We start from the raw sequence: 26,010 nt of genomic DNA on the forward strand, positions 1-26,010 counted from the left end.
ACTTGAATTAGAATAGCTTTAAGAAATGCCCATTTTTGTTCTATGCACAAAAAAGTATTGATGAAATGTAACTTAGGATTTATATTGAAGAGGACAAAGAAGAAAGAATTTTGAACACAACTACTAAGCACTCCTAATACGCTGTCAAGTAGAAGGATGTTTAAAAATACAGCATGTGAAAAAAATCTGAACTGGAAGTTGGTTTTTTTAAAACTTGCTTTTTTTATTCAGTGGATTATGAGACATTGTATTGAATTTTATACAAAGTAGAAAAAATAATTGAAAACATATGGTTTCATTCCAAACTATTCAATTATATCCTTAAAAGAGCACTAAATAATGCATATTAAAATGGGGGGGGCTTAATATAAAAAGAATGAACAACATGGCTCTACTTTTTTTTTTACTATAAATAGAAATAATTTCTAACCAACAAATTAAACCTAAACTATAGAATAGTTTTGCCTGATGTTGCCTTTCCATCAATAAAGCATCAGTTCAAAGGCTGAGAGCTCACTAAACCAACCTTTCAATCTGATATGAGTGTTTCTTTCCAGGAACACATAATCACATATTTTTGCAACAATCCAAAAGCAATATATTCCAATATTCTAATGTTTGGGAATATGATTCTACATGATTATGTATTAAACCTTAAGTTCATTCAACTAACTGGTGCACCATAGTAATAATATCTAACCAAAAAATAACTACCAGTGGAGAGACTAAGACACACTAAAATCGAATTTATTACATTTCCAGGATATTAAATTCAGCAGCTACATGCAAGAAAAAGGATCTATGAAATATATATTCCAAAACATTCTGAAATCAGCCTTGTGATTTAGTGTATACAATGGTGAAAAAGTAGTGTGAATTGTGACTACTAATATGTATCACATCTCAGTAATGTATAAGGGACAATTAAGCCAAGCAGCTGATATACTTTTACTATAAAAGCAACCCATCAGTACAGTATGTAACATATTTAAAACTAATGATTTTAAAAGAAGATTAGAAGGTAACACAATGAAAATCTCCTGGGAATAGAAAAGTTCCTCAAATGAAATGCTTCTCAGGATTAATGTAGCAAAAGGGAATAATGGACAGATCAGTTACATTGTTGTCAAGACAGTCCAAAAATGAATTAATTTGACAAGTGTTGCCAGGCAACTCTGCATTGGTCACTATTTAGCTCCCTGTCCCACTTTCCTTTAAAGCAGGAGAGTCCAAATTTGGCAACTTTACAAATTGTGGACTTCATCTCTCATAATTCCCCATCCAGATGCCTGGGGAATTCTGGGAGTTGAAGTCCACAGGTTTTACAGTTGCCAAGGTTGGGCACCACTGCTTTAAAGACACTTTTTTTAAGTAGTGAAAATTAGCATGCCGTAAAGCAAAATACTTTATCCATGGCCTTTTTTTATATCTGCACATGGGGGGGGGGGCTGAGCTTAAGAGGGGGCAGGCAAGGAACAGTTTCACCAGATGGTTTGATTTCAGACCACAGAACAATAAAATAGATCTCACCCTTTTTGCTTTTTGTTAAATGCATTTAATTGGCCAGGTTCAGTCAGAAAGGCTTTTTGGTAAAACCCTCTGAAAATATATTAAGGTGTGTATATATATATGTGTGTATATATATATATATATATATATATATATATATATATATATATATATATATATATATATATATATATATATATATATATATATATATATATATATATATATATATATATATATATATATATATATATATATATATATATATATATATATGTATATATATATGCATAAACCAAATAGATTCTCTCTAGAATGCCTTGTCTAGAATAATACTTTATTAAAGAATAAAGGACTATTTTTTTTAAAAAAATGCAGCTTTTGAATGGTGAACACTATTCCTGATCATCTTTTTTTCGGTTGCCCTAAGGCAGGGGTAGGCAACCTCGGCTCTTTTATGACTCATGGACTTCAACTCCCAGAATTCCTGAGTCAGCTATGCTGACTCAGGAATTCTGGGAGTTGAAGTCCATGAGTCATAAAAGAGCCGAGGTTGCCTACCCCTGCCCTAAGGGAACCTTCCCTTCCCATTTTCTTGTTAAGTTTGGCTTGATCTGGTTTTTCGTGATGTTTTTCATGTGGCCTTAGCCTCCCCGGGGGTCGCATTTGCGAGATGGACGGCGCTACCGACGACGAAACCAATGCCATCGGATCACGCCGGACACCTAATAAAACCAAACTTTAGGATCCCGCTGTTTTGAAAAAAAACAAAAAACGTCTCGCGAGAATAACCCAGCGGGCGTATCCTCTAATCGACAGCCCCAGCTGTGTTAACCACGGGGCGGTTGACATAGAAACCCAGGTAGCCAAAGCAAGCCTGGCGCTGAAGGGACGCGCCCCGGCTGGGTTGTTCGCCGCGTCCTCCGAAGGCTGAAGTTAAAAAGCAGCCGGGGCCTCGCGCGCACTCGGTCGGCGGGAGCATGAGAAGCGCTAGCGGTTCCCGTGCGGGCTCTGCCTGCTCCAGGCTCATCGACGTGACCAGCAACGCGCCGTTGCTGCGCTCGCCCACCAGCCTTTCAGCCTCTTCGGAAGCGGAGGTAATGCTCCTCGGGCTTGCCTTTCCCATACGTAGCCCCACTGGAAGGAAGGTCGAGTCTGGAAGGCGACTGAACTTCTTTTCTGCTGGGTTCGAAATAAAGCAGCGCAGCTCTGAGCAGCGCCCGGTTTCGAACCCGTAAGGAAAAGAAGTCCAGTTGCCCCGACTCAACTTCCCGACAGCTCTAGCTGGTTGGCTGAGAAATTTCATCAACGTCTGCGAGGTGGTTTGGCCGAATGGAGATTTTTATCTATATCTATATATCTATATCATCTATATATCTATATATCTCTATGTATCTATATCTATTTTTAGGGAGCAATTTTAGCAATTTGAATAATTTACACAATGAGCTGTCATAAGTTGTGACTATATCCTGTGGATAGCCTTGAGTTAGGCCAAACAGGAAAGAAAGAGTTAGCAAGGCATATTCAAATGACTTGACAAATATTTCACACACACGCGGGGGCCTGCGGGCCTGCGGCGCGGGGGTCGGCGCGTGCGGGGGCCGGGCCCCCCTGCCCCCGACGTGACTGTCTCCCGGGACAGACTGTCCTCAGTGCGCCCCGACCACGTCGCGCCGCCGGGTGGGATGGGGCCGCGCCGGGCGCACGGGGTCCGCGGTGACGTCGGCCGCCCCCCCCAACCCGTCTTGGAATGTCAAATGCTTGTTAACTATTTTAGATTACCTTGCTAGGCCCCAAACATGGGACAAATCTTTATCTCCTGTGTCAGCCTAACCTGAAGGCCATCGACAGGCAGTAGTCACACCGGTGACAGCTCATATTTGTGTAAATTTTAAATTGCTAACAAAGAATTAAGGGAGACTGATATGCATTTCAAACTTATTAGTTTTCATCAGTCAGCCATACCCTTCTGAGATTCGAACCTGGGCTGATTGCACATTAGGTAGTTGTTTTCACCTCTAAGCCACAGGCTCTCTCTCGCTTTGTTAGCTGAGAAGCAAGGGGAGATATGTGTCAAATGCTTGTTAACTACACACACACACACACACACACACACACACACACACGCACCCAATCAATATACATTCGGTGCGCCGAAAACCCACTGGTAATTCTTCCTATGCAGGCATGGTGTTGCATCAAGCAGCACAAGGCTGCTCAGCGCCTTCCTGATCTCTCTCCCAGACCCCACCCCACCCCAAAAAACCCTCCCAAAGTTCTGGATTTTAATTTGCCACTCAGAAGCCTGAAATCCAACTGGTGTCCCTTTCCTTCTTAACTCTTTTTTTTGAAACTGGATAGGGAAAAAACGTGACCGTTTGTATCATGTATAGCCTGCATTTTGTTGAGATACAAAGTAGCACATGGCTTATTTCCCAGATTTTAGCTGCTAAGAATAACAGTACACTATAGTTTAAAAAAACCCAACAACTTCTGGTGAAAGTAACATTCGATAAAATCCGACTTAGTTTATATTTTTACAATTCAACAAGTACCTCTTGATGATAGATCTTAACTGCTACTCTTACACAAGTAGCATTAATCAATCATGTCAGAATGACAGAACATGGGTTACATAAACAGCTTTTTACAAAAAGCCACACCATTCAGCAGAATAGAAGATATTTTACCCACTGAAATTCTTCAGCAGATAAAAATGTTTGACATCTAGTTAATATTAGAATTCATGCCTTAGAGGCCTCTCTGGGTTGTACATATGCCTGGAAAAGAGAGCTGTGTTGAACAAGTTGTGCTGAACCCAAGTTCCATCATCCATTATCCATGATGACTAGAGGAACATAGGAGTTGTAGTCTGGCACATTTGAAGGGTAACCATATTAAGAAGCCTGCTTTAGCCAATAAATGGGTGGGAGGGAGAATATTTTCACATATAGTGATAATTATCTAATTTGGTCTATTGCTTTATGATAATAAATATTCATAGAGCTAGTTCATTGTTGCACTGGACTCAGTACAGCAGCATAATTTTTTTCCTTTGAAGTGTATGGAAGGTGTTGCAATGCCAGGCTGTATTTTACTGATTTACACATTGTGATTAAATATTTTCATAAGTCTTCCATCCACTTTCCTCTCTCTCGGGAAGAAACCTGCAAACGTTTTATGATTACTTATGCTTTGTCCAACCTATAATGTTTCTGTATTTTCCCCAATCCCTTCCAACCTTAAGGAATAGTTAGTCTTAGCTTTCTTTGATTTGTAGAACTTTTTGATCTTCTTTTAATCATCTCATGGCTCAAGAAGTTTCTCAATATTGGCAGCTCCCAGGAAAGTAATCTTACTCAGATCTAAGAATATTTTTCAAACTTCAATCTGTAGACTCAGAATGTTTTTTTCAGAAATCCCTAGCATTATATGAAGAAATGAAAACTCTATGCTACGTATTAGTTTTAAATCTTAGTATGTATAATCATGTCATATATGTACTTCAAATAAAAAATATACTTAAAAAGTGAGGTTGCCCAGTAATAAATCAGATTCTGCATTGAAAGACTTAAATTGGGGGGTGGGCAAGCTATCAAAGTTTATTTTGGTCAAACACAGTGGTGGGATTCAGCCAGTTTGCACCACTTTGGCAGAACCAGTAGCTAATTTTTTGGCCCAGAATGGATTTCCAGAAGCGGCATCCACACAGAGAACCGGTTGTTCACATATTTGAATCCCTCCACTGGTCAAACACCTGTATATGTTAATTAAGGAATCCAGCAGCCAACAAATACAAAGTGAGTGGGAAGTCAATGAAAATATCAGTTATATTTTAAGAAAATATAAAATGTTGGACTCTATTGCTGGCAAATAGTCACGTAATAGTTGACATAATTGGTCTCATCCAAACATAGCTTTGAGACGATAAGAAAAGCTGTAGTATGTAACTTATATATTTATTATTATTGTAAAGATTTACATACTACAAGTTTTATATTGCATGTCCACATTGTATGAGCTGCTATGTGAGGAAATAATTTAAGTGTATTAAATTTATAAGCAGCTCAATTCCATTATATGACTCTGGGCAGCATGCAGTACTGTATACAATATTTAAAATAAAACTTCTTGTTTTATTTTATTTATGTATTAGTTTATCCCACCTTTATTACTTTATAAGATGGCAAACATACATAATACTCCCTCCTCCTATTTTCCCCACAATGACAATCTTGAGGGTGAGTTGGGCTGAGAAAAAGTGACTGGCCCCAAGTCATCCGGCTGGCTTTCACGCTTAAGGCGAGACTAGAACTCACAGTTTCCTGGTTTCTAGCAAGTGAGCCAACTGACTCTTTGTTACAATTAACTCTCAAATCATTTTATTTTTCCTTGTCACATTAAAAAGATTCTCATGATCAATTTTGGAAGTCTGTGAACTACATCCAGGGCACTCAGAGGCCAAATGTGGCCCTAGGACAGTGATGGTGAACCTTTTAGAGACCGAGTGCCCCAAAACCGCCCTGCCACCTGCCCCTGCCTCACTCCCTGCCTGCCCCTGCCCACCCGCAAGACCACCCACCACCTCCATGACCTGCCACAGCAGTTTGCCCAGGCAGCCCTTCAGCACCATGGCTGCCACACTGTCCAACTGCACCCCACAGCATCATCTGTGCATGATGTCCCTGCTGCCCGGCTGCCATGTCCTTGGCTGTGTTGCTCTGCGCAGACCGCACCTGGGGGCAACTCTCTGGGGGGGGGCTGCTGGTGAGGAGTGGGCACGCGTGCCCACAGAGAGGATTCTGTGTGCCACCTCTGGCACGTGTGCCATACGTTCGCCACCAGTGCCCTAGAATCTTTACTTCTAGGTTAGGGCTCAGCCACTGTATTATCCATCCATAAGAAGTAACGAGGAAGCTGTCCCAAAGGTATTTTTCCAAAACGCTACTGGACTTTCTTGGTTTCTTTTCTTTGAAAACATTTCAATTCTCATCCAAGAAGCTTCTTGGTTGAGAAGCGGAACACTTTAAAAGAAAAAACAAAGAAAGTTCAGTTGCTTCTTCTTTGGGACAATCCTGACCTGGATGATGGAGAATCTCCATAGATCGAGGAAGTTGTTTAACTACTCTTTAGTATAATTAGCTTCATTTAAATTTCAATAATTTAGACAATAACAATAATCCCAAATTCTGCTATCTCCAACCATGAGACCTTTGGACATATTGATTGGGGATTTCTGAGAGATGTGGTCCAAAGTATCAGGTAACCCAAGGTTGGGGAAAGCTGTTCTAATGAAAGTATTGGAAATAATGAAAAAGGAATTGCCTACATTGCTCCTTAAAGTTTCATTGTACATCAATACTTTTAGATTAAACATTCATTTCATAGGACACTATTTCAACAGCTGTGATACCTTACATAATGCCCTAACAGTTATTATTTCAATTATATTTCGGTACAGTTTTATCTTTTGACATTCAAGGACTGAGCTGTTTCTTATTAAACATAACAAAGGGAGTACATGTATCTTAAGATTTCTGGTTTTCTGCTCTTTATCTTTCCTTCAACCATGCTTTGATGTAAAGTTCAGAGAAACAGAGAAAGATTTTTGCATAGCTGCCTCATGGGATCCTTCCAGGTCAGGGCCCTAAAATTAGGATGTTAAGTGTAGGACAATGCATACACTACTTGCAAATACTTCTCTATAGCTCTGAATAAAAGTGGGGTAGGGATAGTCAACATAGCTGAAAAGTTTATTCCCTTTATCTAAATATTGCATTTTTCTCTATTTTTATAGGAAAAAATACATGTTGAATGTTGATGTGGTAACTTCCATATTTTAAAAATAGTATACCAGATATAGAAACGTGTTTATTTGGCCTTATTTCAGCTTATGAAGGCATTGAACAACTTCAACTGATTATATGTGACATAGTTTAATATCATGGTGCCACAGGCTCAGAATAGATATAATGCCTATGTAGGAATGCTGTGGAAGACAATTAAGTAATTCTGGCATTGAAAATTGACACTGAAAAACTTATGACCATTTTTCACACTTACGACCATTGCAGCATCCCCATGACTGCATGATCAAAATTCAGATGCTTGGCAACTGAATCACATTTATGATGGTTGCAGTGTTCCAGGATTATGTGATCGCCTTTTGTGACCCTCTGGCAAGCAAAGTCAATGGGGAAGTCAGATTCACTTAACAACCATGTCATTAACAGCTGCAATGATTCATTAAACAACTTTGACAAGAAAGGTCGTAAAATGTGGCAAAACTCACTTAACAAATGTCTCACTTAACAACAGAAACTTTTGGGCTAAATTGTGGTTGTAAGTTGATGACCATGTGTAAATGTCCCAAAGCATCATATCTTAAAGCTCATTTTTGGGAGACAATGCAAAAGAAAACCACAGAATTTCTTTTCATCATTGGTTCTTTATGGCACATGGACCACTTGTAGTCTGTCAAAATCCAACGGATGATCTCTAATGTCTACAGCCAGTGTCTGAGATGGGTGGCCATATAAATAAAAATAAAATCCGGACACAAAGACTTTTTAATATGGCCAGAATCTCAATTGATTGCCAACATTTAACAGGATTTTCGAGTTCTTGTCCAAAGTCTTACAAGGTTCAGATGGGAATCTCAACATCCCGTTTGATCTGGTAATTGTGAAAGATTTAATTCAATATTTTTTTTTCTTTTTAAAAATATCGTATCCAGGAAAAGGAGAAGTGTCCCATCTCAAAAGGACATATGTACCAAGTTGTCTTTTGCTGCTATACTGCCAGCCTCGGGCTTGTGTAATGTAGTGTATCATGTAAAAGAAAAACTAGATGATCTACCAGTACAGACATTCTTTCAGCATAAACCATAAGATTGTTGTTCATGGCTCAAAAATGTACAAATCTTTATTGGGAGGTGAAGTGGGTGGGGACTATGTATTAAAGCTGAATATAAAAAGGATATATTAAGCACAGTGGGTAAAGAAGTATTAAGGAAGATTTAAAGCTGTATGCAAAATGCATGTGTTATGAAAAACTATGTGAAACAAATTTCAAAAGAATTTATATTTCTTTAGGAAAAATGGCATAATAATATATATAGCACATGCAGACTGTTTATATTAATCAGCACATATTATAGTAGTAATGGTAGTGAGTCTATTCATTAATCATAACTAAGTACATAGACATAGAATAAAACCACAATACAAATTATAGATAAAGGGTTTTTTTAAAAAAAATTTAAACTTTCAGTGTTATACAAACATTAATTATTCTTAGGTATATCATTTTCTAAGGCTTTAATGTATTGTTTAATTTAAACCTAATTTTGTTTAATTTTATGTACATTTTAAAAATATGCATCTTTCTTGATATTTACACATATTTTTGGTTACATTCCTTTTTCATGCTTTTTTATAGTGATTGGGGATTTTTATTTATAGTGAAGGAATTATCAGAGATGCTGAATAATTTAAACAGCAGGTGGCACAATGGTCAACAGAAGGAGAGACCAGAGTTATGGTCCTAATACAATCACTTTTTCTATTCTGCCTTAAAAACCACAGAACAGGACGGTATCGAAGGCAGAATATTGAACAATATATTAAGCATGTGTTTCAAACAGCGGTTTGAATGAATTACGAATGGAACTGAAACTTGATTTAAGCTCCTTTGGATAATGGCTAGAAAAATACCACAACTCTTTCAAACAAAACCGCACTTCTTAGATAGGTTACATGTGAATGGGTGTGATTGTTACAACAACAGTGCTCTTTCCTCTTTGGCCATCAGCAATATGACTACTTTCCTGCAATTCGGGAGGGGATGAGGGTCAAGTCAGGGAAATTGTAGTCACAGCTTTGTGTTACTGGAAGATTTACACACCTAAAGGTATACTTGGCATAAAGCAATGAAATTGAAACCATTTCTTCAATGCTCCTTCCTGAAAAGGCATTCCAATCAAAATTCAAGCGGTATCTGTTCAGTAACATTTGCACAATCTAACCTTGTCAGGAAAAAGTTGCCCTTTGCCCATTGGCCGACTAAAAGGCTAATTGCCTCGTTGAATCCAGGCTAAGGAGACTGGGTGATGCTACTAACTTTCCAACTTCTGCAACTAGGCTCCTTAAAAGGCTGCATTCCCAACTCGGGAACAACAGTGAAAAGTTAAATTCTCAGCTTTGCGCTGAAGTTTTTGCACAATTTGAACAGCACTTAAAAGACGAATCCTCCCCAATCCCAACCCTCTGCATTAAGTTTAGAGTTGCACTGTTTATGCTTTCTTGTTAAGGTTAAATGAATAAATAAATTCTCCTCTGAAAACATTTTAAGCTAAAAGATAAATAGACAAGTGTAACAGCTGGGCAGACATCATGCTAAAAACTCATTTAGAGGACACAATGTTGATTCTTCTCACTTTCCTCTTTTCATAAATCCTTGCTTTATTTAAGGTAATTGGGCTTTCTGGGATAAGTGCTGCCAGCTGTTCTCAGAATAGAAACAATATTCAGGATTCTGACACCGAAGAGCAAAGTGGGAGAACGGTACACACATTGAAATACTAGCCAAAACCCTGATCGCAATCGGTATAAAAAGGATGAGCCTGAGCACATATGTTGTGTATTTTGAAGTATAAGCTAACTTCCATATGTTACAGTTGAAAAAAATAAAGCATGTATTTTTTCACTTAATTTTTACCATTGAGCAGTAATAAAAAAAACCCACAGCAACAATAAATCTGTGTCTTAGTTTTATGTTGCATTTGATTTGTGACTCACTCATGGAATCAGGGAAGTCATTTAAATTAGGGTAATGCAGTAAGTTCTGATTCAAAGAAAAAAGATGCAGTTGCTCTAAGGAATTGTGGTCAGGTGCTCCATAAGCTTCTCCGCACACTCCAGAGCATCTTTTCCCCTTCAGATCTGAAGCATTGCACAGCCCTAATATAAGTCATAGTAATAAGAAATAAAGCTCAGCAGCAGGCTGTACAATTCTGATTGGAACATACACTACTGTATATGTATTGCTTTAAAATAATTCTTCCAAGCTTAGTGATCACCAAAGCTGCGTGTGTCGACGTATTCACTTCTGAAGCATATCAAACATTAGGCAGCAGCCTGATCAAACTTCCCCCTCCCTCCCAGTCAATATTGAAAACAGTGAAGAGGAATTCTGATTAATAATACTATTTTATTTATTTATTTATTTATTTCAATTTATATACCGCCCTTTTCTTGAGGGACTCAGGGCGGTTTACAGGGCAAATTAAAACAGTACAATATATACTGTGTTAAAATAAAATAAAATTAAATAGCCCCAAAATAATTAAAAATTAAAACCTTAACCCAAAACCCTCAGTCCAGGCCGGCAAGCTTGAGAAGCCAAGTTTTTAGGTCCCGGCGAAACGAGTGAAGGTCGGGGGGGCCATCCGGAGTTCCACAGGCCGCTGATTCCAAAGGGAAGAAGGAAGGAACAAGTTAACAGTACTTTCAAATAAGGCAGCTGTGTGTAGACCAGACATGTCAAACACAAGGCCCGGGGGCCGGATCCGGCCCGCGAAGTGGTTTCATGTGGCCCGCGAAGCCATCCTGGAAACAGTGAGGGAACGGCCCCCCACTGCCTTGGCCCTGGCCCAGAGACCCTCCTTCTGCCAGAGACCCTCAGATCTGTCCCACTCCTGCCCAGGCCCCCATAGGCACCCTTCATGCGAACGATGTAGAGCTGGCCATGCCCACCCAGTAGGCCACACGCACTCTAGCCATGCCCACCCAGTAGGCCACGCCCACCCAGGCCACACCCACCCGGCCCCTTGAGGGCAACTGCAATGCAGATGCGGCCCTCAATGAAATTGAGTTTGACACCCCTGGTGTAGACAATATTAAGATAGCAAACTCTTGTCCAGTTCTTCAGAGAGTATGGCACAGCCATCTTCTGGGGGGTCCATCTGATCCCAGCCTTGGGAACTGACATCCATGTCATCCAGTGTAAGAACTGATTGCCACAATCAAGCCCATGGAGCATCCTTTGGAATGGATGCACAAGCAAGGGTAACTTGTTCAGCTTCAGTGTTAAAAACTATGCAACGCGATAAGTGAAGAAGTAACAATAGTTATAGCTAGATTATACACAGCTCCCTTTTATGTTTATATATTTTGTAAAGTTGGATACAACCGTTGGATGAATCAGAGATTGCTAGTGTTGACCCAGGACTGATGAGATTCAGGCTCAAACCTCTACTCAACTGGGAGACTCAGTGGGCAATTCCTATCTCTCCGCTTACCTTATTTACAGTATCCCAGTCTTTTCTGGAGGAAACTTCAGCTTATTGGTCTTCAGACACCTACGCAAGTTTTCTACCATCTTTATGAGAGTACTTGAAGGAAAAAGAGAGAAAAGAAGTTGTGTGTCATAACCGCAGATCATCAGCTCGAATTCCAGGTGGTGTACCAGAAATTCACATAGGATCCTGAAGTAAACCAGCATTTTACTTGACCATGAAGAAAAGAGAAGTCTTCCATACAATATGGACTCTACTATAGATGAGAGCCATGATCATCCAGAACTACATGGCCGCTGTAGAGCCATGATCATCCCACTGTAGCAGAACTACAGTGCAAAAAAAGAAAAAAGAAAAATAAAAGAATATTAGTCAAGAATATAAAAGTTAATAAATATCCAAGCAAATTAAATCCATTGCACTCTATTGTCTTGTGCCTGTTATCTTCCAAGGCAGTTTTCATTCCACGCCCAGATTGGAATGAAGATCAAATTTAAAGTTATCTGACTTTAAAACTAAACTGATTTAAAACAATGCCTTTTAAAGAACTGAGCAAAGCACTAAAACAAGTAATAAGAATTCTGACTGTTTGCCATTAACCCTTGTTTTTTGTAAAGCAGAGAACTCATAATTATTTGCTACTGGATGTTCCTGACACTCGAGAACAGCTAGTCCATTATCGGAACGCAGCGGAAACAGCCAGAAGTGAGCTTGCCGCACTCCTAGTGAAGTACGAATGTGCCCAAGCAGAGGTATGTTTTGAAACGAATGCTTTCTCCTGCATGAAAATATTGGTTAATAACAGGGTATGTTTACTGCATGGTACATACAATTAAATGTTTAATTAAAGCTCTCTTCTTTGGTACAATACTTAGGCATTCTAGCTATTATAACCTGCCTGTGTTTAAAGGTTCTTTTTAACACTTCCAAATTTTCCCTCAGGTATTCTAGAATCATAGATATGTGAGGATCGAAGAGGTCAACTAATCCATTCCCCTGCTTGGTGCAGGATCTTTTAAAAATATTTTTGGGCAAGTGGCTGTCCAGTCTCTCTCTGTTCATTCCCCCGCCAATGAAAGGGGCTTTACCACTTCACGAGGCAACCTATTCCACAATTTCTTAGTGTCAGGAAGTTCTTCTTAGTAACCAGCCTGGGTCTGCTTCTCTGTAGTCTCAAACCATTGGTTATAGACCTCTCCTCCAGAACATTCCTCTTTTTATGTGACAACCTTATAGATATTTGAAGTCTTACCTTCTGTCTCTTTGTCCTCTTCTGCAGGCTAAAAAAAAAAGTCCAGTTCCACAGGAATGGTTTTTCAGTTCCTTCAACATCTTTGCTTCCCCCTTCTAAACCTGCTCCAGTTTGGCCATGACCCTTTTAGATTGCAGTTCTCAAAACTGGACACATTCCACATGGAGTCTGATCAGCATAGACTAGGACAGTTATTTCTTGTTCCTCTATCACAATAGATTTCCTCCTTCTCATAAGGGTTTTGAATTTGACTTGTGTAACACTTAGAAATATCTTGCAAGATCTGCATCTGTGAAGTTTATAGTTCCTCTCCCTTCTATATATTTTATAAACTGCTTCAGTAGTGAGATGGGTGGCATATAAACTTAATAAATGTGTACCATTAGCCTCTTCCAATGGCAGATTTGCAATGGGTTTTTCTTCGGTAGATCACCCGTACTCAAGGAAAGAACATGACAAAATGCTTCACCAGGTGCCACCAACATGTTTTCCTACTAATTACGGCATACAGCTAAACAAGGGTTGCATAATGAGGTTTGTTTTATTTGCATGGTTTTACTAAATAATTTCCAATACAGTTTTTAAAGCATACAGCTGTGACTGCTTGATTTTAAAAATGAATAGGATGATCCCAAAATCTTGTGGGTAGAACCAAATTAATATTATTAGTTTTCGTATGTGTGAGTGAATTTTCTACTTGGAATATTTCTGAGATTTCTGGCTGGACAGAAAGATACCCTGCTCTGAAAAGTATAGGAACATTAAGCAGCAGACATTAAAACAGTATTTTAAAGCACAGCTCCCCAACTTTTTGGGCACCAGGGACTGGTTCCGTGAAGAAAGGTTTTTCCACGGACCAAGTGTGTGTGGTTTTGTGTGCTGCCTACATCTCATGGATGGGGCTTTGCTTGTTTGCGCGGCCCAGTTGCTGGCATGCTGCAGCCCGGTACTGGTCCACAGACGGAGGTTTGGGGACCCCTGTTTTAAAGCATTCACAGAAATGAATTCAGCATTCTCAGTAATCAGCTTAGAACAAATTTCCAGTCCTTCAAACTGAACCAAAAGCTTTACGGTATACATTGTGATGTCTGAGCTAGTCCTTAACTTTCAGATACATTTGTTCTGGTTTGGAATGTTAGTACAGTTTCAACAGTGACTCTTCTTCCATTTGGTCCTTTTCTGATAGACAAGACTTGTACTGTAATATTCTTGTGCCGCAGCCCAATCTTATGCAAGGAATGTCTTCACAACTTCTCTTGGCCTTATACCTAGATACATGGAACTGTAGCCTAACAGAAGGACATATTAATGTGCCCATCGTGTCAAGGAGTGGAATCCTAGCCATCACAAAAGTAATACTGCATAAGAAAAGAGTTCTGAAGTTTCTTAAGTTTGCTCTTTAAAAAAAAAAAGACCTAGACTATTTCTGAAAGAACAAGTTCTGCCAAGGATTAATTCATTGTTTAGGTTTTTTGTTTGTGTGATTTTTGTCTGTGTGAATATTTTGAACATTATACTAATTCCTAGATTTATTGCATGAGTCATCCATTGTGCATTATGTATGCAATTGTTCTTGGCAGACTCTTAATTCATTTAATTATTGTGCGAGTCAAAAGCAATTATCTTTTTTTATTTCATTCTGTTAACAGCTCCCAAAATTTCAAAGAGAAAATGTAACTTTCAACATAAGGCAAATGTTTATTATTTGTTTTCAAGCTTTTCAAACTCCCATCTTTGCCAATTCTGTTAATTTCTCTAAAGTTAAACAATATATTCATTTATTACCCAGAGTAATGTTTAATTGCTTATGTGGTGAAATACAAGGAGTTTGTTATATCTTTGTTTGAAGTTCCCTTTTTAAATCCACTTTTGAACTGGACTTTGATTACACACACACATACACACACGTCACAGTTATATATTTAATTCATTTTCATTATACTTTCAGAAAACAACCCTTATCACTAATTCTTTGCCCTGATCCAGACAGTCCAATAAGCCTCAGCTTATAGTTGAGCAACCATTTGAAGTTGTGAATGAACTGAAAAAAGCCAGGTCCTGGCATCATGTGTTCACCTTCGCCCGTTTGGCCTCCCGCATTCCGTGGCCCTTGTCACCATACTTGCTTCCACTGCTGACCCAAGCATGCCCAGCCTGGCCTTTTGCAAGGTGGTTGCTAGCTGCATGAGGTTTTCTTCTCCAGGTTGCACATCGTGGTTTCCTTGTGAGACCTGGAGAAGATGACCTCATGGGGCGGGGGGCTGCCATTCCCCAAATACTGCATCCTGTTCTTGTGATGCTTTGGAAGACTTCAGAAGCTTTCCAAAGGTTTTCTGAAGGATCATGTGGATAACAGTGTGCTGTTTGGAGGACAGCATGTGCGATTTGGAGAACAGTGTGCATGGCCTGATGAAAAAGGCCTAGCACGGCCAGCACTGCATTACAGTAAGCAGGCCAAGCATGTCTAGACAGCAGGAGGAGAAAGATGGTGAAGGTCAGCCGGGTGTGGCAGACTCTGTGGAGTGCAGGGCAATAAGGTAGCTGGGGTTTCTGTACTTAGGGTGCTGGTGACGCTCCTCAGCCATGGTGACGCTCCATGGTGTGGTGACGTTCCTCAGCAGCGGTGCTGGCTGCACTGTGACTAAAGTAAAGGTGAAGACGATTTGTTTTGACCTATTTCCAAAAGGTTACGATGGCTTCCTTTCTCTTCCTGATACTTACCCATGTTAATTATTTAATTCATTGATTTACCACCCATTTCCAAAGTTTCTAATGACTGACAATTAAAAAAACATGAAAGGAACCATTCCCACAAAAAAAACAACTCCCCTCCCCCCCAATAATAATAAATTCTAAAAACCGTGAAAGAAAAAATGAAATCCTAATTGCTCCAGTGCATTCTGGCATTCATAATATGCTTTTCTTCAGGCCCAGATTTTGTGGGAGCTTTGAGAATAGTCCTGAAAAAGACTTTAAGGTCTGAGTAGATTCACAAAAGAAGACACTTTGTTGTCCACTAAGGTTTCTATCAGAATCTATTTACTATGAAGAGCTACTTTTATGAGAAAATAGTTATTCAGATTGCTTGTCCTTCTACATACCGTATTTTCCGGCATATAAGATGACTTTTTAACCCATGAAAATCACCTCAAAAGTTGGGGGGTTGTCTTATACGCCCAGTCGTCTTATACGCCGGAAAATCAGCGAGCCCGGGAAGGCACGCCCTCCCCTCTCACTGTGGAGGAAGCAGGGCAGGCTGGCGTCTGGCGGGAGCTGGCAGGGCAGTCCTGTGCATGCGCACGCGCGCAGGACTGCCCTGCCGGCTCCCGCCCGACGCTCTTCCCTCTTGAGGCAGCATCGCTCCCCGGCTCCTAAGGAGTCCTCGGGGATGCTGCCTAAAGAGCCATGGCAGGCGCCTCACGCTCTTCCCTCTTGAAGCAGCATCGGCGGAGCCGTCCGGCGTTGGGCGGGAGCCGGCAGGGCAGTCCTTCCCTCTTGAGGCAGCATCCCCGAGGACTCCTTAGGAGCCGGGGAGCGATGCTGCCTCAAGAGGGATGCCAGCCTGCCCTGCTTCCTTCACAGTGAGAGAGGAGGGCGTGCCTTCCCGGGCTCGCTGATTTTCTGGCGTATAAGACGAAAAATCTTGAAAATCATCTCAAAAGTTGGGGGGTCGTCTTATACGCCCAGTCTTATATGCCGGAAAATACGGTATTATCTATTCAGGCTGATAGTTGTGCTCGTTAATCACATGAAATATTGAAGTGAAAATTCAATTGCTTGAGCAATACATGGGATGCACGTGTTATAATGCTATTAAATCTGCCTTTGCAAGAAAAGTACAATCAAGTAATATTTTTATCCCTATTATATTTTATTACCTATTTTTTATTTATAGATTCTAGATCTTAAATCCAGAACAGTCTCCCAGGAAGTAGCTATACAAGAATTCAAAGCTGAAATTGGGGGCTATAAGGAGAATGATGCTCGCCAGTCCTCTCTCCTTTCTTCCATGCAACACAAATTCCAAGAACTTGAGAAGGAATCAGGCGCAATTGCCATTTCCAAACATCAAGCAGAGCTAAAATCACAGGCTATTCTCCAGGAGAACTTGGAGCTAAAGGAGAAAATCCATGAACAAGAAGAGCAGATCAGGTAAGAACAGCAGGAGACATTACCTTTTAATACATTGCCACGGAGTAGTAGAAAACAGTACTTGTTATGATTGCTAAGTGAGGGTGCTGGGCTGAAATCGTTGAGCTCATTTTCATTAATATATGTAGACTAAGTTTGAATACTTCTACTTTTCTTTAAAACAAATTGGGAATATGTTTGTGTGTGTGTGTGTGTGTGTAGAGGCAGGTAGGACGCTATTTGAACTTTCTTCTGAGAAAGTATTGCGTGTATTTTATATTTGTGTTGTATATTTGTAACTCCTCAAGCCTTCAGAATTGCACAAAAGAATTTTTTAGCTAAATGAAACAAACTGTAACTTGAGTTTCAACCCAGGTCATTAAAAAAAAAGCCATTTGGATTTGCTTTGTTTCCCTGATGGCAGTGGGAGATATCTCATTACTGAGGAAAGGAAGTATTTTATTGTGATATATAAAAGTCTTTTGCAAGGCACCGTGTGTTGTGTCATGAGCACCTGTTTAGTATTAGTTACATTTCTGATGTAAGGTAAAAGATTTAGGTTTGGAGACTTTTATTTAACTTCTTTGAATACTCTCCTATTGTCCTGTTCTCGGGGCTTTTTAAATGGAAAATTTGGAACTATTTACAGTCATGAGAAACTTCATCTAAGTGGGAGAATAAAAAGGGATTTGGGGAGAATAGGGAACTCCCATTTCCTTATTGCTGCGTTGAGGTCAGTATGTAACTGACTCCTCCTCGCAGTGGTTCGGTCTTTTCTCACACCTCATTAATTTGCATGCTTGAGAATCCCACAGAGGGCATTTTAATTTTTTTGGAATGATACCTGCCTCTGCAGCGGACAGTAAGGTCTATCCCACGCTGGGTGAGGAGTTCTTGAAGTTGAAGTCCACATCTTGAAGTTGTCAAGTGTTTGAGAAACACTGCTCTAGCAATGCAATCTTGCCTCTGAAATTATCCAAATTATCCTGAATCTTTAGACTAGCCCTACCTATTGGAGAAAATGGTTGGGTCATGAACTTGTAAGAACTTGCAGTAGCATTTGATTCATTTATTCTCTTCCTTTTTTTAACTTAGTGTCCTCTCTCTCTCTCTCTCTCTCTCTCTCTCTCACACACACACACACACACACACACACACACACACACACACACACACAGAGAGAGAGAGAGAGAGAGAGAGAGAGAGAGAGAGAGAGAGAGAGAGGACTCTGGTTTTTTGCTTCTGAATCCAAAAGAATGGTGGGTCTCTTTTTCTTCTACACCTAGCAAGTCCAAAAGTCACCTCCTAAGAAATCTAAGAGTGACCAGAAGAATACAAACCTGTAACAAGTCAGGGATCTTCCCGTTCATTATTTTCGTGCTCAGGAAGTCTTGTTCACTCTGATTTAAAATTGCATTACAGTTTGGTGGCCGTACAAAAGGAAAGAATCAACCTCTAATCAGTCTTAACCTTTTCCCTGCCATTTTTTTGTAACTTTGCTGCACTGAGTTACAGTCCTTATGTGTGCAAAAGCAAGCCTGAGATGGAAAAAAATAATAATCCAGATGCTTAACCAAGAGTTAAGGAAGTTCCCTGGGATCCCTTTTCCTGGATGATTTGACAAAAGTGTCGAAACCTAAATGGGCAATGCTTGCTCAGAACAAATGACTATATAGGCTGGCTAACATGGCCTACTTCCTGTGTAACAAAGTCATGGAGCTTTCAAGTTGTACTGGTAGATGTTCTGGAGTTATTCTTGTGTTTCTTGTAATCATCGCTCCAGAAAGAGGAGGAAGTCCCAAACAGTTTTATCTAGGGTCTTTTAAACATTAGGAATCTTCTGCTTTTGGCAGAAAATTTAAGACTTCAAGGAGAGCCTGTGTTGCATCAACTTCAAACTGGCTTATGTATGGGCAGAAAAATCTACCAGTCTGCAGCCTAAACTAGTGCACTCACAATGATTTCTTATGCAAAATACTTTATGGCTGATTCTTTGCTTGATATTATTTAATTTGGCACAATGGACACTAAGATTCTTACCAGAAGTTGTATTTGGCTGAGGAACTGTGAGATAAACCCATATTTATTGGTCAGATTAGCAAGTTCTTCCTTTATCAAAACTTTCAATGAGTTTTTGAATATAGTGCACATTGAGACAGCAATTGTTAAGGCTGTACTCCCATCTAGAATATAGAACACAAGTCCAGATTCTTTCAATCTTTTAACTCCTTATAGGATTAAACTTCTGGATAACAAGGTAAAATTCAAGAATTATGGTCAAAGTCTCTGCTCCTCCTCTGCTTATGTTTGGAAATGCACTAAGATATACAACTGCATGATGCCAAAGTAGTCCATGGAGCAATAAGCAACTTTCTCTTAGACTTCGCACACATTTACCTGCAAATCATTTAAAATCAGTGGGTAGAAGATACAAACTCAAAGGGTCATTCACTGGAATTTGTTCTCCAGCTGCCAGACTTCTCCAATCAAGTTTCTGGAGTAAATCACAGATCTCTGCTACTTGATTTGGCAGATGTTTCAAAAACATGGCTTATTTAGATAAGAATTATTTCTGCAGACCAGATCTGAGCCAAGCAAAATACTTGATTGTCTACTGTCAATTTGCCAGTTCCTCTTGTATCTATGAAAGTTGAAACCCCTAGTTCTTCCCACCCCCCATAAATTAATGGACTCTTGGGACAGTGCTTGGTGGCCTTGTAGTTGACAGTTGAGTTTATAACTAGTGTAAAAACTCCTGGCTCTCGGCTTGACACTCCATCATCTTGTCTTCCATTCCTTTCTTCCTGTCTCAAAACATGTCTGGAAATACTTGGTGTTTGTTCCCTCTCCAACTTCAACTACCCCAGAATGGAGTGCTTCCTCTCTGCATCACCATGGCCCAATTGTGAAAATCTCACACATTCAAAATTCTCTATCCACCACGCTTGGATGTTGCTTTCCCTCATCTGTTGTGTAAGCTTTCTCCTCTCCCTGTCACCCTCCTGTCAGAACTGCTAGTAGCTGTAAAAACATTATGGTAAAGACCTTTCCAGTTTCTTGGATTTGTGAAAATACTTAGGATGAAACTGCCAACAGATGCTAGGTCATATTGGAGCAGCATTGTTCTTGTGGTGAAGGACAAGCAGGCTGATGGCTACATAATCCTGAATACTTTGTCCCTTATGACTCACCTCACCAGAAACTTTGTATCCCACCCCATCCAGGCTGTTTCAGCTGGGAGACTCTGGAGGCAGGAAGATAAGACTCCTGGATTCACCAAGCATTTGTACTCAGTAACAAGGCTTGTATCGATGACCTTCCAAATCAACATATCCCTTTCCTTAGGAACAGGAGGGAGAATTGCAACCCAACAGCCAGCTGTACATTCTTCTTGCTTGAGGGAAGAAATACTGACTCTCTGCTACAATAGCAGGCCAGCTGGACTTTTGGCTTATTTAAACTACAGGATTTTTGGTGGTCTCTTGTCCGAGTAGATATCACATCCAGTGTGTTTTCCTAGTCCCTTCTATTGCTCTGCCAAGCATTTACCAACCAAACCAACTGGTCTGTTGTAATTCCTCTTCTTCTCTGAGGGCTGTACAATAGTACTATTTAATTCCACCCCCCCCTAATCTTCCATCAGTCAAGAGTTTAGACATACGGTTGTCATGGATCTCATTTTGAAGATTGCTTATCTTATTCCATGCTGAAGCTACCTTCTAAATCAGAGAGCGCTTCCGTCTACATCAGCCATGTTTATCAGCCCTGAGGGATGTCCTCCATCTTCCCTTACATAGAGACACCCAGTTTATGGTCCATTTTTGGAGGACTTTCCCCCCCCCCAAATGTTACTTTGGAGCAACGTGGTTTGTGTGTGTGTGTGTGTGTGTGTGTGTGTGTGTACATATACACATACATATACATATACATATAACCTGACTGCTATCCCAACTTACAACACAAGTAAGCCCAAAATTTCTGTTGTTAAGTGAAACAGTTAGTAAATAAGTTTTGCCCTATTTTACAACCTTTCTTGCAACAGTAGCCAGGAGAATTCCTGCTGTTGTCAAGCTAGTAACACGGTTGTTAAGTGAATCTGGCTTCCCCATTGACTTTGCTTGTCAGAAGTTCTCAGAAAATGGTCACATGACTCCGGGACACGGCCATAAATATGAGTCAGTTGTCAAGCATCTAAATTTTGATGATGTGTGACCATGTGGATGCTGCAATGATTGTAAATGACAAAATCCATCATGACTCATTTTCCCCCCAGTATTTTTTGTAACTTTGAACAGTCGCTAAGCAAACAGTTGTAAGTCGAGGACTATCTGTAGTCTGAGCATCCTTAATGTGAATTGCCTGGCAGAAGCTACAAGGGTGAAGTGTGCAAGGGAAAAGATGTATTTTTATCCATGCGAAAAGCATATGCATCGCTTCCTTAGATGGAACCTCAGCTGGGCTCTTTGGACACTTAGAAGAAACGTTTTAAATCTATGACTAATGATCTCATAAACTGCTAGGATTAAGGATGGCTTTACAGCCTGCTGAAATTTCTCTTAGATAAGCTGCATAGTTGGAACCACTTTCTGCTAATTTCCACTTGTGTATTTTTCATAATGAAGAAGCGGTTCTTAGGCCAATTTTCTCCTTCCTTCCAGTGTTGCTGCTTGGAACTCGAGAAATTTCTCTACTTCAGTCTGCTTTCATCACTCTGACCTTCAGGAGCATGCCCAGTATAAGTGGGTTTTTGATAGTAGACTTTGCTGTTATTTGGACAGGACGTTTTCAATTGCGGAAATCTTTGCTTGGTAAAAGGGATGCGGGTGGCTCAGTGGGTTAGGACGCTGAGCTTGTCGATCAGAAGGTCGGCAGTTTGGCGGGTCGAATCCCGAATGCCGCGTAACAGAGTGAGCCCCTGTTACTCGTCCCAGCTTCTGCCAACCTAGCAGTTCGAAAGCACGTAAAAATGCAAGTAGAAAAATAGGGACCACTGCGGTGGGAAGGTAACAGTGTTCCATGCGCCTTTGGCTTCTAGTCATGCCGGCCACGTGACCACGGAGACGTCCTCGGACAAGCGCTGGCTCTTCGGCTTTGAAACAGAGATGAGCACCGGCCCCTAGAGTCGGAAACGACTAGCACGCATGTGCGGGGGGAACCTTTACCTTTTACCTTTCCCTTGCTTGGTAAAGCTATCGAGTGAAATGCAGAGGGGGAGGAAGGCATATTTTTCCATGGACAGGAAGAATGCATAGAGAAAGTAGAGAAGGCTCTAGGGAACAATTTCTTCTTAGAGGAACAGTTACTGTATGCAGCACTTTTATGTTCATTAACTTGTTTTAATGGTGGGCAGGCTTGATCATCAGCTTCCTTTGAGCTCTATAATACCGGTTAGTATAATTTTATTTTGATTGCATTTGGGAGAAGATCCTGCAGATGTTACTGAAATAGTGTTGTAGATTCTAGGCTCCCCCTCAAGAGACCTTACACTTTTTCAATCCTATTTATTGATGGTATGTATAGCAATCCTGACAGTACAATTAATTAGTTAATAATAAATACCATATGAATGAAACTTAACATGTTCTAAGTTGCATATCAAGAAATTAAAAGATGCTTGCTCCTGGGGAGGAAAGCCATGGCAAATCTAGACAGCATACTAAAAAGCAGAGACATCACCCTGTCAACAAAAGTGCGTATAGTCAAGGCTATGGTCTTCCCAGTTGCAATGTATGGCAGTGAAAGTTGGACCATAAGAAAGGCTGAGCGCCAAAGAATTGAAGCCTTTGAACTGTGGTGCTGGAGAAGACTCCTGCGAGTCCCTTGGACTGCAAGGCGATCAAACCGGTCAGTCCTAGAGGAGATCAATCCTGACTGCTCTTTAGAAGGCCAGATCCTGAAGCTAAAACTCAAATACTTTGGCCACCTAATGAGAAGGAAGGACTCACTGGAGAAGAGCCTAATGCTGGGAAAGATTGAGAGCAAGGGAACGACAGAGAATGAGGTGGCTGGATGGAGTCACTGAAGCAGTAGGCGTGAGCTTAAATGGACTCCAGAAGTTGGTAGAGGACAGGAAGGCCTGGAGGAATGTTGTCCATAGGGTCGCGATGGGTCGGACACGACTTCGCAGCTAACAACAACAACAACAAAGTTGCATATAATTTATTATATGGATACACATCATATATTTTATATCAGCATTTATAAAAGGATGCTTTTCTGTATGTGTACAGCATTTTTGCACTTTTATTATGATTTTTGTTTAGAAAGAAAATTCATTACTGTTTATTGGTGTTCTATGAGTCCCATGGAATATATTTCCTAATTTGAAAATAGTATTTTCCTGTAAACAGAGATTCATTTTGACTAGGACCCCTTTCAGGGAGAGACTATTCAGACCAGAACAGAAGAGGAAGATCAGCCTTGCACATTACACAATTTTTTTTTAGAATAGAAGAGGGAAAAAGGAAGTACAATCTCTCCCTCCCTCCCTCCCTCCCTCTCTCTCTCTCTCCCTCTCCCTCTCCCTCTCCCTCCCTCCTTCCCTCCCATGACTGTTGTGCTAGGTTTGCCATCAACCATATTGTGAAGTTCGCAGATGATACAACAGTAGTGGACTTATTCATGATGACAAGTAGAAGCTTACCGCAAGGAGGTTGAGGGGTTGGTGAACTGGTGTAAGGAAAACAGCCTAGTTTTAAATACCAGAAAAACCAAACAGATCATTGTCGATTTCAGAAAAGGCAGGCACAGCCACACTTCTCTGTGCATTAATGATTCACCTGTGGAGATGGTTACCAGCATCAAATTCCTGGGTGTGCAGCTAATGAGTAGGCTGGCTTGGTCGATCAACAGTGAGAATCTGGTGAAGCGGGCACAGCAGCGCCTGCATTTTCTGCGTCGTATGAGAAAAGCACATCTTCCTTCCCTGTCATACAGCATCACAGTCTGGTTTGGAAGCATCACTGCTTCAGACAGGAAGGCGGTGCAGAGAGTGGTGGGGATGGCTGAAAAGATCATTGGCAGTTCTCTCCCCTCCATCCAGGACATAGCACAGAAGTGTTGCCTGAGCAGGGTCCGTAAGATTATCTGGGACACTACACATCCTCTTCATGACCTGTTTTCCTTGTTACCTTCTGGGAGGAGGCTTCGTGGTATCCGAAGCAGAACATCCAGATTCAGCCATAGTTTCACTCCATACAGCATTAACCTTGTGAACTCTCAAGCTTCCTCCTTCCGTTATATATTTAAGATGGACAATATTTAATATTTAATACTTATTTTTTATGTATATGTAAGGGTGTGGGTCTATACATATGTGTATATAGTATGGTTAGGTGTGTGTCATGTATGTGTTCCACTCTGAGAGCAGGCAACTAAATTTCATTTTTGATGTGTGCCGTTGTGCCACAGTAAAAAATGACAATAAATGTTATCTCTCTCTCTGTATGAATTCGATCTTGACTCCTGACAATTAGCCAAACTAGTCCCTGGAGTTTTCTTGGAAATTCACAGTCTCTTGGTTTCTAGTCTGATGGTTTAACTACTACACCAAACTGGTTCTTATTCTAATATCTATTCTCTTATATATTCACAGTTGAGGATATGATTAATTAAATCCGCAGCAATATGTGGTAGATATATGCTTAGCTAAGTTAATGAAATTATGTGTTCTTGGTCTGACATAATGCTATCGTGATAATCACAGTTAATATAAACATTATATTTTTCTTACAAATAAAATTATTTCTGCTTTGTTTTGAATCCTAATTAGAAAATATTTGAATAAATCTGAAGAAAGCAAATCCTATGCATCTAAGATCAGCAGAGAACAAAATGAATTCATTGGACAACTTGGTTATCTTCTGGAAGTGGACATAAGAGGAAACGAGGAATCACCAGAACATCTGCTCTCCAAGGTTTTCTTTTAAAAATTATATAATAATACGTAAAATGTGCCTCTTCAAATTAAGCTACAGAAATAGTAGCAAAGCACCTAAAGACATCTATTATATGAGTGGAATCTTTTGAATTAAATAGGATTTCAGATCTTCATTCCAGGACTTTTTATTAAATCTATTTCCACTCTGGGCTTTACTGTAGCCTCTCGTGTGGGCCCTTACTATAAAAATGTTATAAAGGTTGTTTTTAATAAAACACAGCATTAACCTGAAAACATCATGGAGCCAGCAGAAAGATAATAAAAAGCTAGGAAGGATAAAAATGAAATCTTCAGGGGCAGCTTAAAGCTGCCAGGGAGAGGGTGCTATTAGGGAACAGAATTTTATAGTCCTAGCAGTGTTAAGGTGCATTCTTGCAGTCCTCAGGTGAGCAGAATAATATATCTGCATAATTTGCACTCTCCTATCCTGACACCTGAGCTCTAATTTACCCCAGTAATAAAGCTTGTGAATGATCTTGTCCTTATACTTTATGAGCAGCAATCAAGAGATTCCCTCGGCTTCACCTCCCCTTCCATCTGTGTCAGCGGCCAGCAGGAAAAAGCTTTACCAGACTGATTGCTCTCCTGTAAGTGTGGTGGAGGGGGCTTAGGTCAATGGAAGCACTGGGGAAGTGCTGGGGATGAGGCAAAGTCTGCATCACGAGGACAGGTCCCATGGAAATAATTATGGGACATATTTGTGCTGCAGTTAATGTAAAGTGAGGCTAAGCCATAAAGGGTCTACCTCTGGTACTGAACAAGTCCCATCTCAGGTATAATTCAGATAAATATGGCATAATTTAATCCAAGATTATTTCAGGGACTCTGATGGACATCTTCGCTATCCCAAATAATAAATGTAGAGATCACACATTGAGT

General features: G+C 40.3%; 1 protein-coding gene across 1 annotated transcript in view; it reads left to right on the plus strand.

Moving 5' to 3' along the window:
- Positions 1-2,459: 2,459 nt before the first annotated feature.
- The window catches only part of CCDC170 (coiled-coil domain containing 170), a 63,014-nt gene continuing 39,463 nt past the window's right edge, over positions 2,460-26,010 (plus strand). The window contains exons 1-4 of the mRNA XM_081313304.1: positions 2,460-2,606; positions 12,427-12,561; positions 16,957-17,213; positions 24,964-25,108. Of these exons, the coding sequence (XP_081169430.1) occupies positions 2,490-2,606; positions 12,427-12,561; positions 16,957-17,213; positions 24,964-25,108 (654 nt within the window). The 5' untranslated portion in view covers positions 2,460-2,489. The remainder of the gene's footprint in view (positions 2,607-12,426; positions 12,562-16,956; positions 17,214-24,963; positions 25,109-26,010) is intronic.

The sequence above is a fragment of the Vipera berus genome (assembly GCF_964194415.1).
Source record: "Vipera berus genome assembly, chromosome: 1".
NCBI classification, from domain to species: Eukaryota; Metazoa; Chordata; class Lepidosauria; order Squamata; family Viperidae; genus Vipera; species Vipera berus.